General features: G+C 31.9%; 2 protein-coding genes across 2 annotated transcripts in view; one reads left to right on the top strand and one right to left on the bottom strand.

Moving 5' to 3' along the window:
• The window catches only part of LOC124540694 (mitogen-activated protein kinase kinase kinase kinase 5), a 60,152-nt gene extending 49,362 nt beyond the window's left edge, over positions 1 to 10,790 (top strand). Inside the window, exons 15-24 of the mRNA XM_047118366.1 lie at positions 487 to 608; positions 764 to 845; positions 1,166 to 1,288; positions 2,133 to 2,285; positions 2,890 to 3,014; positions 3,582 to 3,714; positions 4,528 to 4,646; positions 5,909 to 6,038; positions 7,263 to 7,389; positions 8,460 to 10,790. Of these exons, the coding sequence (XP_046974322.1) occupies positions 487 to 608; positions 764 to 845; positions 1,166 to 1,288; positions 2,133 to 2,285; positions 2,890 to 3,014; positions 3,582 to 3,714; positions 4,528 to 4,646; positions 5,909 to 6,038; positions 7,263 to 7,389; positions 8,460 to 8,559 (1,214 nt within the window). The 3' untranslated portion in view covers positions 8,560 to 10,790. The remainder of the gene's footprint in view (positions 1 to 486; positions 609 to 763; positions 846 to 1,165; positions 1,289 to 2,132; positions 2,286 to 2,889; positions 3,015 to 3,581; positions 3,715 to 4,527; positions 4,647 to 5,908; positions 6,039 to 7,262; positions 7,390 to 8,459) is intronic.
• A 2,694-nt stretch (positions 10,791 to 13,484) lies between these two features.
• LOC124540738 (DNA polymerase epsilon subunit 3) lies at positions 13,485 to 14,023 on the bottom strand. Its single transcript, XM_047118432.1, has one exon. It carries the CDS (start codon positions 13,934 to 13,936, stop codon positions 13,577 to 13,579), a length of 360 nt encoding a protein of 119 aa, XP_046974388.1. The 5' UTR covers positions 13,937 to 14,023; the 3' UTR covers positions 13,485 to 13,576.
• Positions 14,024 to 15,136: the final 1,113 nt, after the last annotated feature.

Below are 15,136 nucleotides of genomic sequence, written 5' to 3'. Positions count from 1 at the left end.
ACTCTTAATAGCACACAAAAAATAGTAACAATAGTTAAAAAAAATGTTACCTCACTGTGGACAACTTTTCTGCGTTTACTTGCCATGCTGACGTTACTCTTTGATTTTTTTTTAGCGCGGACACAAAACACTAGTGACTCTGACCGCGTCGCGATCGTAACTGAGCGCTCCCGAGGTTACGCACACTAAAACAGTGTGCACGTACAGACCTTACAACATTCATAGTCAAACGGAATTCGTGAAATAGAATAACTATAACTGATAATGGAAAATGAGCACTGAATAATAATTTAAAAAGTATTTAATTTACAAAATAATTATTTGAATGAGAAAATTGAGCATCTAATTATAAGTGGTCGTCATCGTTAGATAGTATTGCTAGAATTATCGATTTTTCATTCATCTCTCAATGACGACCCTATGGCCCTTGTAAGGCCGATTGGCTCATACAAAGCGCGCTCGTGAGTAACGTGTGTGTGTGTGCAGCGCGCACCCCGCCGGTGCCCCCGCGGCGCGCTCGTGGGCGACGCACGCGCACGCCGCCCCGCCCAGCGCCCAACGGCCTGCCGCCCACGCCTAAGGTGCATATGGGCGCCTGCTTCTCCAAGGTAGGCGTGAAACCCTAGCCTATGATGGCCCCTAGGGGCTATACTAATGTTGAAAAGTATATATGATGGTTATACTTATCTTCAACCTTGTCGATATTCATTTGTTTAATTTAATATACATGTTGTGTGTAGTTTTATAAGTACTTTATATTTAGGTGTTCAACGGGTGTCCTTTGAGGATAAACTGCACGGCGTCCTGGATACATCCAGACACCAGAGATCAGCATATTCTCATAGGTATGTTTAATTATTCTTGTACAGCAAATTATAAATGTGCTGTAACCATTGTCACATCATATGTCAGGCGTAGCAGAAGATTTTACTTATTTTAAATAGATGTTTTTATATATAGTAAACGCTAGAAAATTTTGATAGTTAGATTCAGACTTGTCAGACATTAAGTAATTGTTAGTAAAAATTATTAAATTTGATAATTTTGACTATTAGTTAAAAATTTGTTCGTAATATGGTTAAGTAACAACAATAGAACCTAAACCAAAATTACACATTAATTTGGTGAGGTTTGAAGCCATTCTCAAATATTCTGTGACATTCAGGGGCAGAAGAGGGTATCTACACTTTAAACTTGAACGAGCTTCACGAAACGGCCATGGACCAGCTGTGTCCGAGACGGACTATATGGATGCATGTCATAAAGGATGTCTTAATGTCGCTCTCTGGTAAGTAACGAACATATTTAATATAGCCTTTTCTATGTGGTTGGAACGCGTGCATCTTAACCGATGATTGCGGGTTCAATCCCAGGCAAGCACCGCTGTTTCATGTGCTTAATTTGTCTTTATAAATCATCTCGTGCTCAGCGGTGAAGGAAAACATCGTGAGGAAACCGGCATGTGACAAATTTCATAGAAATTCTGCCACATGTGTATTCCACCAATCCGCATTGGAACAGCGTGGTGGAATATGTTCTAAACCTTCTCCTCAAAAGGGAGAGGAGGCCTTTAGCCCAACGGTTGTTGTTTCTAAGAATATTAGATTTAAAATTTTTAAATAGATATTTTACGCCATTTAATTACCAGAGAGAAACGAAGGTAAGCAGTTTTTCTCATTATGGACTGAATTCGACATGAGCCGGAGTGGATCATCAAACCACTATGAGCCAATTTTTTTCACAATAAATACACACTATATCATTTCGTAAATGTTCTGAATCTTATATGGTATTAATTAATTTAAAACTTTTTATATAATTACTTGTTTAAATTTTCTTTATTTAGCCGGAATCTTTATCTGGGACATAAAAAATACTTTCACTTAGTACTTTTTTATTTATTGATGATGTCTATTTAATATGACAAATGACTGAATACAAATCTATAAACCTCTAGGAACATTATACCCTTACTATCTTCCCTTTTTTAACGATTATAAATTAATTAAAAAAATATTATTATTATACAATGTTTTCTAATTCTATGAGAAAAGAAATGTAAAGGTTGTAAAAATTAAAGATTCTTTAATCATCATCATACTTGTATAAAAGAGAAATAACTTCTCGAACAGGTAAAACTCCATCACTCTACCGCCATGAGTTACTCGTACTGTCGGGTAGCGGTAGAGGGGGGAGGGGTGGTGGAGCGCGGTCGCTGCGTGTCCTACCGCCGAGATTACTGCCGCGACGGTTCGCGCCTACCACACGGGTACCTGACACTAGAGGTATGTGGTTTATTGTATATTTTATTTACCTATTGTTTTTAAATATGGAATTTTGTGATTCTGGATTCATTGAATGTATGCTACGAAATTATTTTTGAGGAGAAACTTAAAAAGGAGACGTGGCTTCGTCGCTGCATTGAAATATTTAGTCTGTTACTTGCTTTACCTTGTAGATCTACTGCCACAACACAAAGCTGAGATGGGTTAGAACGCGTGTATCTTAACCGATGATTCCGGGTTCAAACCCAGACCAGCACCACTATATATATGTGCTTAATTTGTGTATATAATTCATCTCGTGCTCGACGGTGAAGGAAAACATCGTGAGGAAACCTGCATGTGTCTAATTTCATCGAAATTCTGCCACATGTGCATTCCAACAATCCGCATTGGAACAGCGTGGTGGAATATGTTCCAAGCCCTCTCCTTAACGGAAGAGGAGGCCTTATCTCAGCAATGGGAAATTTACAGGCTGTTACTTTACTTTACAACACCTCTCGGCCTATTTAAGAAAACCTCTATCATATACTCCAATCCAAGGTTGAATAGAATATATATGATAAATATATTATATATTATAATCTAACAAGGTTGGTAATGTCAGGTTGTATGAGATGTGCGGTCGCCCGCAATCCCTACAACGGCTACAAGTACCTCTGCGGCGCGACTCCCGCCGGACTCTTCCTCATGCAGTGGTACGATCCACTCAGAAAGTTTATGTTGCTCAAGGTCAGTGTATAGCTTCAATCCTTATAGTTATTATAAAGAATAATTTCAAGTCGACTTTGGTATCAAGCCAAAGTAGTTGGTGATAGGGCTTTGTGCAAGTCTGTCTGGGTAGGTACCACCAACTCATAAGTTATTCTATCGACAAACAACAGTACGCAGTATTGTTGTGTTCCGGTTTGAAGGGTGAGTGAGCCAGTGTAACTACAGGCACAAGGGACATGACATCTTAGATCCCAAGGTAGGTGGCGCATTGACGATGTAAGGCTATTCCTTAATATTTCTTACAGCGTCATTGTCTAGGGGTGATGGTGACCACTTACCATCAGGTGGCCCATACGCTCGTCCGCCAACCTATAACATAAAAAAGCCAAAATCAGTAAGAACTACTAGGTATAAACAATAAAATGAAAAGTTATAGATAATTAGATTTTTTTTTTATAAAATGTTACCACACCAAAATAATACTATAATTGATTGAACATCAAATCATTCGTACTGTTATATAAATTAGTTATAATTAAATATATTTCATATATTCCTATAACATACATACAACATGTCCAACAGAACATCGAATGTGTGGTACCATCACCGCTCTTGGCCTTCGAGCTCATCATCACGCCTGAGCTGGAGTATCCACTTCTCTGCGTCGGCGTCACCCGGAAACCGCTCCGACTTAATCTAATCAATATTAATTCAGGTAAGACTCCGTAACATATTGGGTATTGGGACAAATATTAAAAGATTAAAAAATATAGCCTTAGAAGTTTTTCCACATTACTGCTTATAGGTTAAACGTTTTAAATAATAATGAGGTATTTGCTGTGGCGGATTTACAAATTTGCCGCTATTAAATTTTTGACGCCCCTACTTTTTTTTTGCAACATTTATGATTTGTGTTCTATCGTCCTCATTACATCGGCATTTTCCCGTTATTAGTGTATATAAACTGGGTGATATTTCTGTCATTATTAGATTATTTTTCCAACCCGCTATGTAGTGACGAGTATAAGGATTGCATACGCAATGTGTATACATATAATTATAATTTTTTTTCATTTCTGTAAGACAAATTTGGACTAAATTTGCCGCCCTAGGCTCCGGCCTACTTAGTCTATTGGTAAATCCGCCACTGGGTATTTGTCGTATTTAGAAAGTCATACATATTCAGTGTTGTCTAGAGACTTTATTTAAGACCACTATAAATTATAGTGATTAATAAATAGCATTATTTTGAGACGCTTTCAATTATGTATATACATACATATGATACTTACTGTGCCACAGACTTGCTTTTGTTTAATGGGGCATATGTTAATTATACACTATATACAATAATACGCGATGTTTGAGTAATTAAGGAGTAAAAGCCGGACAAAAAATTAAACTCACTTTTGTATGTATTATACATCAATACAATATTATAAAAAAATCATAGTGTAAAATAAAAAGTACTATAAAACTTTTTATTTTACACCATGATCCACAGTATGAGCCACAAATATATTTTCAGGAGCGACGTGGTTCCATTCGGATGAATTGGAACTCTGTCCGGGTGGATCGAACACTGTGATCCCGCGACCGGAAAGACTTCACACATTGCGGGCGGTTCATCAGTTGAATAAAGACGCTGTGAGTAATGTATTCATCATAAATTATAAGTAAAAAAATTATATTCATTTTATTTTTATTTATTTATTGTAATCAACAGCGTATACAGATTATATTTGTACAGTTTTTTTTAAATTACATGAAGACTATGGCCACAAATATTACAATATAAAGTGTTTAATATAATATATTTAACAAAGTGGATAACAAAAAGAAAATAGGTCTAAAGAAAGTTGTTGACGTTTGGGACAAGAGAATATTCACAAGTGTATGGGTATTTGTATGTGTGTTTGTGCATGCGTGTGTGTGTTTCTGTGTGTATATGTTTGTGTGTGTGTGCGTGTGGGTGTATACAACAGTTAAAACATATAGGGGAGAAGTGGCATGAAAGAGCCAGTTTACTAAATAAAACATTATGATTTACATATACAAATAATAAAACGGATAAACCGTAAATACTACGAAAATATTAAGGAAATATACAATAAAAATTGACTGTTTTATAAAGTATAATTATAGGAATAATGCAAAGGAATAATAATTAAACTGTTAAAAAAAGAAGATAAATGAGAATTCTGACAAATCTTTTTTTAAAACTACCAATGTAAATAATGTTTTAAAAATATTTTTAATTCTATTAGTGACGTTCTATTCTTGACGACCTCCATAGTCGAGTGGTGTGTACACTGGTTTTCATGGGTACGCCACTCTGAGGTCCCGGGTTCGATTCCTGGCCGAGTCGATGTAGATTACCATTAGTTTTCTATGTTGTCTTGATTCTGGGTGTTTGTGGTACCGTCGTTACTTCTGATTGTCCATAACACAAGTGCTTCAGCTACTTACATTGGGATCAGAGTAATGTATGTGATGTTGTCTCATATTTATTTATTTATTTATTATACAACAGTTGAAACATATAGGGGCGAAGTGGCATGAAAGAGCCAGTTTACTAAACAAAAACTGATGATTTTGTTTGCTTTAAATATTATTAATTCAATAAAGAACGTAATCGAATACAGATAAACCGTAAATACAACGAAAATATTAAGGAAATATACAATAAAAAAAATTGTCTGTTTTATAAAGTATAATTATCTGTTTTATTAAGTATAAATGAGAATTCTAACAAATCTTTTTTTTTTTTCAATGTAACTATACAATACCAATGTTTTAAAAATATTCTTAATTCTATTAGTTATTATAATTTTATTACATCGTTTAGTCCATATAAGTTTGTTTCCCTCGCCTATATTAAATAAAGTTATTAATAATATGTATCGCAGGTGCTAGTGTGTCATGAAAACGTAGTAGATATCATCCCAGTGCTTCCAACGTTCGAAAGGCGGCACGACGAGAGACGCCGCAATAAACTCCCGTCGCGGATACAGTTCGACTTCCATATTGATAGTATATGTGAGTGTCATAGCTTATAACGCCATTTAAATCATCGTTCTATAACTTAAAATAATAGTGGATTCCTTAAAGCGACTTCTATTCATGTATCAATGAACAGTACAGCATCAAAATAAAACCTAGCTATAACGGATTTGAATTGTAAACGTCTACCCGTGACCACGAACGCTGTAAAGTGCTCGAAACGTCGGGATGTTAAAAATAATTAATATACGCGATTCAAATCCGTTATAACTAGTTTTATTTCAATGTGTAATCGCGAAAATTTAGTACAGCATCATTTGGTGTTTAGGCTTTGTGCAAATCCATCTGTATAGGTCTCACTCATCAGATATTCTTCTTGGTATTTTTGTTTTTCGGTTTGAAAGATGAGCCAGTGTAACTACTGGCACAAAAGATATAACATCTTAGTTCCCAAGGTTGGTGGTGCATTGGCGATGTATAGGATGGTTAATAGTTCTAACAGAGCCTACGTATATGGGCGGTGATGACCAATTAAAATCAGCTGGCCCATTTTCAGATTCGATAAAAAAAATATCATGATCTAAATGATCTTTGGTTCACATCAGCTCAGCGTAGATTCGTAATAATGACGTTCTCAATTTGCTGTGGTCGGTATTTTTGAAGTAAATTTAAAGATAATATAAGTAATTTAATGGAAGAGATTTATGTTTTAAATTAAGGATACAATTATCAAAAACTATTTAGTAGTTTAGTACGTTATATGATAGAGCTATACAAGGAACATATGTTAATTCTATGCTTTGTTTATCCTTACTTCGCCTGCCATTGAATATACTAGAATTTATAATATTAATTAGGATAGACCCATAAGCAATGATATTCTAATAAACAGATATGTTATATCCATACTAAACAACAGAAAAAAGTGTGCCGCGCCGGGGACCGTTTATTTTAGTTTATATTTACATTTCGTTAAAAGTAAAAAGGATAGCTTGATACAAACAATAAGTGAAAGTTATAACTAGATGATTTAATTTCGCAAAACGTATTACTTCGTAATTATGATGTATTGTAACGTATTACTACGTAAAACAACTAAAGGCAAACGTCCCAATTAGGACGTTTTCTAGTCTTCACTTTTTGCGCGTTAATAACATATCTGTTCACTAAAACATCATTGCCCATAAGTAAAATTCAGGTTTTGTTTTGAATGCATTTATTATAAATCAAGTTTTAAAATGGTTTTGTTTTGTTGTTTAGTGTGTTTAGCCGATTCAGTATTAGCATTTCATCGTCACGGCGTCCAGGGCCGGTCGTTGAGGAATGCGGATATAACGCAAGAAATCACCGATCATTCACGCGCATACAGGCTGCTTGGAAATGATAAGTAAGTGAAAATTATTCATTTTGAAATTACACTCATTGTTACACTATGATCCGATATTAAAACAGTAAAGTTTTAGCATATTTGTTTTTCTTAAGGTTTTATTTTTTAAATGTTTAACGTTAGCAATTATTGTTTTAAGAAAATATGTACCAGTGTTTTAATTAGGAATTCCACCATCAAACAATAATTACTACTTTTGTGTTACATAAAATGATGATGTATTATATAACATATAACAGGATGATTAGATATGGAATCTTAAAAGTTCACGGTGCATTGACAGTGTTATATCAAACGACCATTTTTTTTTTCAGTTTTTGCCCATATTTGGTTTACTTATAGTCAAGGAATACATTGCTTAAATAAATTAATAAAAATATCAACTGTTAAGTTAACTCTCCGATCTGATCTGATATGGTTAATCAAGAGTTTTATTTTTTTGTTTCAATGTTTACCATACACATCAAAAACAAAATAATAACAGATCAGTAAATATTGTTTGCATTTCATAATTTGATATTTTATTGCATTCATAAAATATCAATTCATGTATTTTTGAATATAATAGGCTATTTGACAATACGAAAAATAAATTGTGAATTATTGTAATCAGTGCAACGAAACTTGAAAATAATACTTAATTTATTCATAAATCAATAAATAAAAATGCATTTTTCCAAACGTTTGTCACGTGACACAAAACGCTCCCGATTGGCCGGGCATATGATGAATTCACTTTCTTGTAAACCTTGCTTTTCTACTATATGTACCACAGATTAAAATACAGCAAAGTGACGTCACCGACCCCATTGCAGCGCCATATTGTCCAAGTAGCGTTTTCGCGCGTTATTTTAATATGGAATTTTTAATATGATATTTTTCGGCAAATATGTACTAGAAATAAAAAAATCAACTTTTACTGGATTCCTTAACCTCTACTAAATAATATAAAATTGATTTTAAAAACCAGTCAAATAGCCTATTGTATAACAACACAGAGTGAGACACTAAGACATCGATTTTTATAACTGGTCGATAAAAACATGACAAAAATACACTATGTTTTTCAGAGTGGTGGTACTGGAATCGCATTTGCTTCAAAACAACACACTATCGGGCGAAGACGGCAACGATTTGTACATACTGGCCGGACACGAAGCGTCGTATTAACACGCATTAATAGCTTATATACAACACTAACGAAAGTAATAAAATATTAAACATTTTACGATAATTTCATTTGTAATTGGTTCATCGATTTTGTCTTATTACACCATGATCCAGTTCATTGTATATGTCGAACGTATTTTTTTATACAAAGTGAAAATTATTTGTAACACGCTAGTATTTGCTGATAATTATAAATATATTTTGTGGTTTGTAGTACCTCATATTAGAATCGCTAATGTCTCATGAACCACATAGTCGCAATCACGGTTCATAGTGGTTAGGAATGGATCATAACAACAGTGATTTGACAATAGATTTGCAACTGTAATTCCTATACAATTAGGTTGTATTTCGTTTGCTATTAATATGATTTCGTTGAGAAAGTGATGTATGAAAATCGGTTGTGGATTTTTTTTTGAAAATGGATAACACCTAACAGGTCTCCATTAAAGAAGTACTTTATTGTATAACAGCATAATATACAATGAAATATCAACGACTCAGCGTCATATATAAGCGTACACAGCCGTTGATATACATATATTATATGTTTCTTATGCTTATGAAATAATAGTATAACGCGTCCGCTATTGAGTTCAGTTGGTATAGAGTATATTAAATTATACTATAGGTTCTCGCTAACCAAAAAGTTTTTACTTCAAAAATTACGAATTGATTTTAATGGGACGCTTTGAATTAAACCTCGTAGCTCTACCATTCGTAATATAATGAAAGATTTTATCGAATATAGTACCTAATATGATTTAATAAAGAAATGAAAATAACTAAACACTAATTACAATGTTTACGCATTATTATCTTAGCGATGATCTTAATTTTATTAGCTGACTAATTTAAAATACAAAATATAGTGACCTCATTTAATCTTAGATTATTTATAATCAAAGAAATTCCGCGAGGCAACCTAGTATTATAAAGACCCTTAGCACTGCCAATAATTAAATCAATTGATGTCAAAGCAATAATTATACAGCGAATGATTTTATAGAGTAGAGTTCCATAGACAATGTAGAGTAACTAACGCTATACGTATTGGAAGATTAAACCGTTAGATTTAAAAAATCTACAAATATATTATAACATCTCTAATTTACTGGCAATATATTTTTTATACTATTTAAGAAAGGCTGAATAGGTTGTACCTATAACAGAAAAAATTAAAAAAAATAAATTATTTTTTAATATAGTATGTAAATTACATTTATTTAAAAATGTTATATTAAAATCTTCATAGCCGCTGCAGTTTCTTTTACATTTGCACAAAACAAACTTAATATAAAATTAAAAGAAACTCTAACGATTTTAAATGTAACGGTTTTTTATTTCAATTACAATACACATTAATTAGCGTGAATACATTACTAATAGAAAGTTAGACCGACTCTTTGAACATATATAAATAATAGGATGAACAGTTTGATTTCTATAGCAATAATATATTTTAGAACGTTATGAATATGCTTGCTTTGTGTAAGAAACCAAATTAAGTGATTTGAGGTTCGGTGTTACCTTTTACAAAATATAAAAAAGACAATTTTCTTTATATATAAAATGTAGATTATAACATAGATTTTTTTTAAATAAATCACGTATGTATTTTTTTTTTTGTAAATATTTACAAATATTCCAATTAGTTTTTAGTCAATTGTATAATATCAATAGTGTAGTTATTGTAATTTTAATGTATTTAATTTTTTTTTAAAGGTAACCTCATTTCTGAGTGAAAATGGACTGTTTATTTATTGTCTGTCATTGTTTATTTTTATTCTAGTTTCGTATTATTCATGGTAAGGTTTTGAAATACAAACAAATTTATTTATCAATGTATTTTAATTAATGAGATTATTAATTTACCTTATGCTTTATGAGGTATCTTTTGATGTAATATCGAGATGTTAAAAGATACAATTATACAGCCCATGACTATATTTTTTTGTGTATATTATTATACAGATTTAAATAAACAACGATGGCATTATATGTAGAGGTGGTCTGTTCTCTCATAATTTCAAATCCAGTTATTTTTATGCATTATTTTATGAAATCCCTGTAAGAGAAAACCACCGTCTAATTTCTTTAAATGTTCAAGGATCTATATATCCAACTAACAATGGTAATAATGGATTTTTTTTGCACCGCCGTTTATTTATTGACTGTAACACTTGAATAATCCAGTTTATTTATACTCCGAAATAAACTTTTATTTTAAACTTTTGTTTTTTTATTTTTTTATTTTCGTTTCCTTGGTTTCTTTCGTTTGGTGTGTTTTATGTAAATTTTAACGTATGTAAACTACGCTTTTAAAATATAAGCCACATGTACACCGTGTCTTCTCTACTATCTGCGGTTCATTGGCTGAATATTTTACGCTCAAATAGCATAGACACAAGATATAAAAATAAAAAATAATTGTTTTTTGTTTTTAACATGAAGAAATGTGTGTAGTGTGACACTTATTATTGATGATAAGGGCCAAAAAATGCTTTTATCATTTTATGTACAATAACTAGAAAAGTATAAACGATAGTCGTTAATTGTTGAGTTCTTAATTTTGTTTAGAGTTGTCTCATACAAAATAAAGAAAAACAAAACATGAAAAAAATAGGTTTCTCATTGGATGGATCTCTTACACGTTTTCAGTGTGTTGTGTATTTATTGTGATTAGTACATAGAGAAAAAAATGTTCACATAAAAAATGAGCTTTTGCCTTACATAGAATATTATCGTATGATTATATATCTGTGAAAAACTCTGAATATAGTTTTGACCATCTATGAATAGAATTGTATTTTAGTTTCATTAAATTAATTCAGTTAGCGTACGCTTCACCTGCTTATTAACTTATTTGTAAACAGAACCAATAGATTAATTATTTAGATCCGTTAGACACAATTTATCTAGCAGCATATTATTTTCTAGAATCGCTTTTCACAAGTCACTCTTAAATTGCCAAAATGAAAACAGGCAAACGGACTGAGAAAGGCTGTTTTGAATTCAGTGATAAAATATTTTTAGAATTTTACCAAGTAAGACTATAATTCTTGAGTTTATATAGATTATAAATATATATAGATATATATTATAAGTACGTTTTTCGAATATTAGACATAAGAAAAATCAATGCAACACCAAAATATAAAAGTGCGGGGAAGTTTAATACTTGTAGGTTAGTTATGTATTACCAATTGAAAAAAATCTAAATTTTAAAATTAATTCTATTTGTGGAAAATAATATATTCGATATTAAGCGGAAAATAAGGTTTATATTAAAACAAAGTCTGGTAAACGTCATTTAATGTTTCAATCGTGAGCATATAATGCTTCTGATATTACTTTTTTTCTTGCGAAGGCTTCACGCTAGTGTGCTGAGGTTAGTTTTCATTAATTATTTGTAGAATTTTTATAAACTAGAATGTTAAATTGTGAGACAATCTATAGATATTAGTATCCAATTTTCTCAATAATTCTTCTATAATCGAGTAATAAAAGAAAGTTTAAAAATTGTTCGTAATCAAAAAAATATAAATTAGATTATAAGATTTTGCGAAATTATTAGAATCGTAAGTATATATTTTCGTTAATGAGGGTAGTTTCAGATCCTTGGATTGTAAATATGTAGCTAGACATAGACAACGAGAGGAATGTCGAGTTTCAATGTTAACATTCAAGATTGTTTCTGAACAAATTTTATTCCTGAATAAAGTAAATTATGAAAATTACTGTTTTTAATTTAATTATGTCTATTATAATGCTATTCAGCAGTTATTATGGAAGCGGGGTTAATAACACAAGAGATAAATTTGAATTGGTAAGTTATGTACCCCATTAATCCAGTCATTACGCCGGAAAAAACTGTTTCGAAATGTAAATTAACTGAGAAAGACCAATTTTGGATATTACGTGAAAATCTAGAAAAGCTTTAATTTAAATTGTCGACCAAAAAGCCTCATGGAATACCCATCTTGAGTAAAGGGTTAAATTACCATATTTTTGAGATGTGTAAATTTTGTGGAATACTTTTTTGTATGCATTTTACATGATCTACAATCATGGTCTTTGCATTTTCCACGCATCTTTCACTGTTAGTAGGATATCGAGGAAAAGCCAAAAAATTGGGGTGGGGAGGCTATATAGTTTTGGTTAGTTTAACAAAACAATAATAAATGTATAGCTTCCTCTGGCTGCGGTGGTGTTAATATGTATGTTTTATCAGATGTTAATAAAATATTTATTAATTAGTCAGAGTTGTTATGTAGCTTCTTATTAAATTCTAGTCCTCTTAAGTGATTAAGTTACAAATGTAAAAACTTTCACATGTTATTACTTGTTAATAACCGGTGGGCTTGGATTCAAATCTCGTAAGAGCCCATAACATCTTTTTGTTATAATATATCAAAATCTTCCTTAATCCTTGTGAAGATAAATGGAATCATTCCTATAATAAAATGTGGTCATAAATCTTTTCCTGTGACCATATATGATTTCTCTCTGATTGCGTACAATTGGACATTTGGACTATGATGAACAGTGTGAGAAGTTTTACCTTTGTCGATATATAAATTGCCAATGTGAAAATGCAATTAGAAGAAATTCTACTCACCTCCTGGATCTGCAGCCTTATATCTAGCAAGTTAAATGATTAATATGCAAGATATACAATACTACTCTAAAACACAAGTACAATAAAGTATAAAACAAAAGTGATAATAAAAATCGATCATTTTGAATGATTTAAAAAAAGATTATTGATTGATAAGACTGTGTGAGATCTGTTTAAATCACATAAATGTTTGTTACTTTGAAAATCAGTGAATATCATTTACCCTTGTCTGCCACTATTCACAAACATATAATATAATAAATTATTAAAATAAGAACATTTATTATTTAAAAGGAAACAAATCTTCAAAAAACATTATTTATTAACTTAAATACAAAACTCATTATCACCATAAATCAATTAAAATAAGAACTTAAATACAATGTTTGTATCACATTATTCATCTTCAACCATTTCCACGTCTTCACCTTCATCTTTCTTCTTTCCGGAAGCCAATTTCTTTGCGGACACTGCCTGTTTGTATAGTTCTAAAGCTTCCCGTAGAGAATCCACAAACCTATCGAATTCTATATCTGACATGGCTTCTAAAACATCTTGACCAGTTAATGCCTTGCGTTTATTGTTTTTAACGATATTCGTAGCTGCTGAGGTTACATATAAGACAAAAACTGATGCCGCCTTCGCGAGACCAGTACGAGCTTCTTTGGATATAGAAACTCCATCCGGTAAGGCCTCTTTTACGATTCTGGTAACAACTGTTAGTGGTAAATTGAGGTCTTCTAACTTTTCGGCCATTGTAAATGATTATTTATTAGTAAAATACACAAACTATTTACAACATGCTACAATAAATAACCGCCAAAAGCACTTTTGTTATTGTAACTGTCAATGTCATCCGTTACCATCTGCCAATGACGTTGACATTTGTATTTTTTTTTATTCACTATATAAATAAAGGCAAAAGTACAAACAGGCTCCTGTGGTATGGAAATGAAATAAAAAAAAAGCTTTAGAAAATTCATAAAAAAATACATTCTAATAGACTATTATGTGAGAAATTGACTGTTAATACCAACGAGAATTATTTGTGAAGTAATGATTTGTTAGTTTTATTATTGTATATAATATTTAAAGGTTACTAATATTCGGTATTTTTGGGCGGGGCATCTCTAGATGGTACTATAAACAGATTAAGGATCAACATGTAATATAACATGTTTCGGGTTGTTACCACTGATGTCATTGGAAGCCCGTTTGCGACCTCTTACTAGTTTCCTCGTTATGTTTTCACTGGATTAGGTATAATGTACAAAGTTTATAATTTGACGCGATGTTAAATTATAAAACTTTTAATTACACTTTTGATAGTCAATTAAGTAATCAAGTAGGCACAGTGGTCTTATTTACAATACGGGTGTTGCCACGTCTCTTTCGGAATTCCTCAGAAATTAGTTTAGTATCGTCGAGATTTTTGGAATTTTTTAATCGCTAAGCGTAATTGAAGGCATAAATTAAGCTAATTGAAATTCAGTAGTGCTAGTCTTGGCTTTTAACCCACTGTAATCAGTTAACTCGATCATATTAGGATATTTTAGGAACTTATTAAAGGGGTTAAAATTAACTATCCAGAAGTGTATTCATTATTGCTAAAATTACAGCATATCACGTAATATATTTGATTAACAACTATTGATGAAGTGTAGATATCTACCTGCAAGCCCCAGGGGTAATACCCTGGGGCTTGCAGGTGCATTGCAGGCTTTTAAGAAATGTGTACGCTCTTTTCTTGAAGGTTCTCAAGTCGCATCAGTTCGTGATAACCACTGGCAAAAGCTTATTCTAGACAATGGGTTTGCGAGGCAGAAAATGCCATAAAATTTCTTAGTCAATTTGCTATTGTGGATTGTCGGTTATAGGTACAGATAAATCTTTGAATTATCACGCGATTTCCTGAAGTGAAGTTCAGCCGGGATTAATCCAAACAATTCGCTTGAA

The sequence above is a fragment of the Vanessa cardui genome, chromosome 26, assembly GCF_905220365.1.
Source record: "Vanessa cardui chromosome 26, ilVanCard2.1, whole genome shotgun sequence".
NCBI classification, from domain to species: Eukaryota; Metazoa; Arthropoda; class Insecta; order Lepidoptera; family Nymphalidae; genus Vanessa; species Vanessa cardui.
This window is presented reverse-complemented; position numbering and strand designations above follow the sequence as displayed.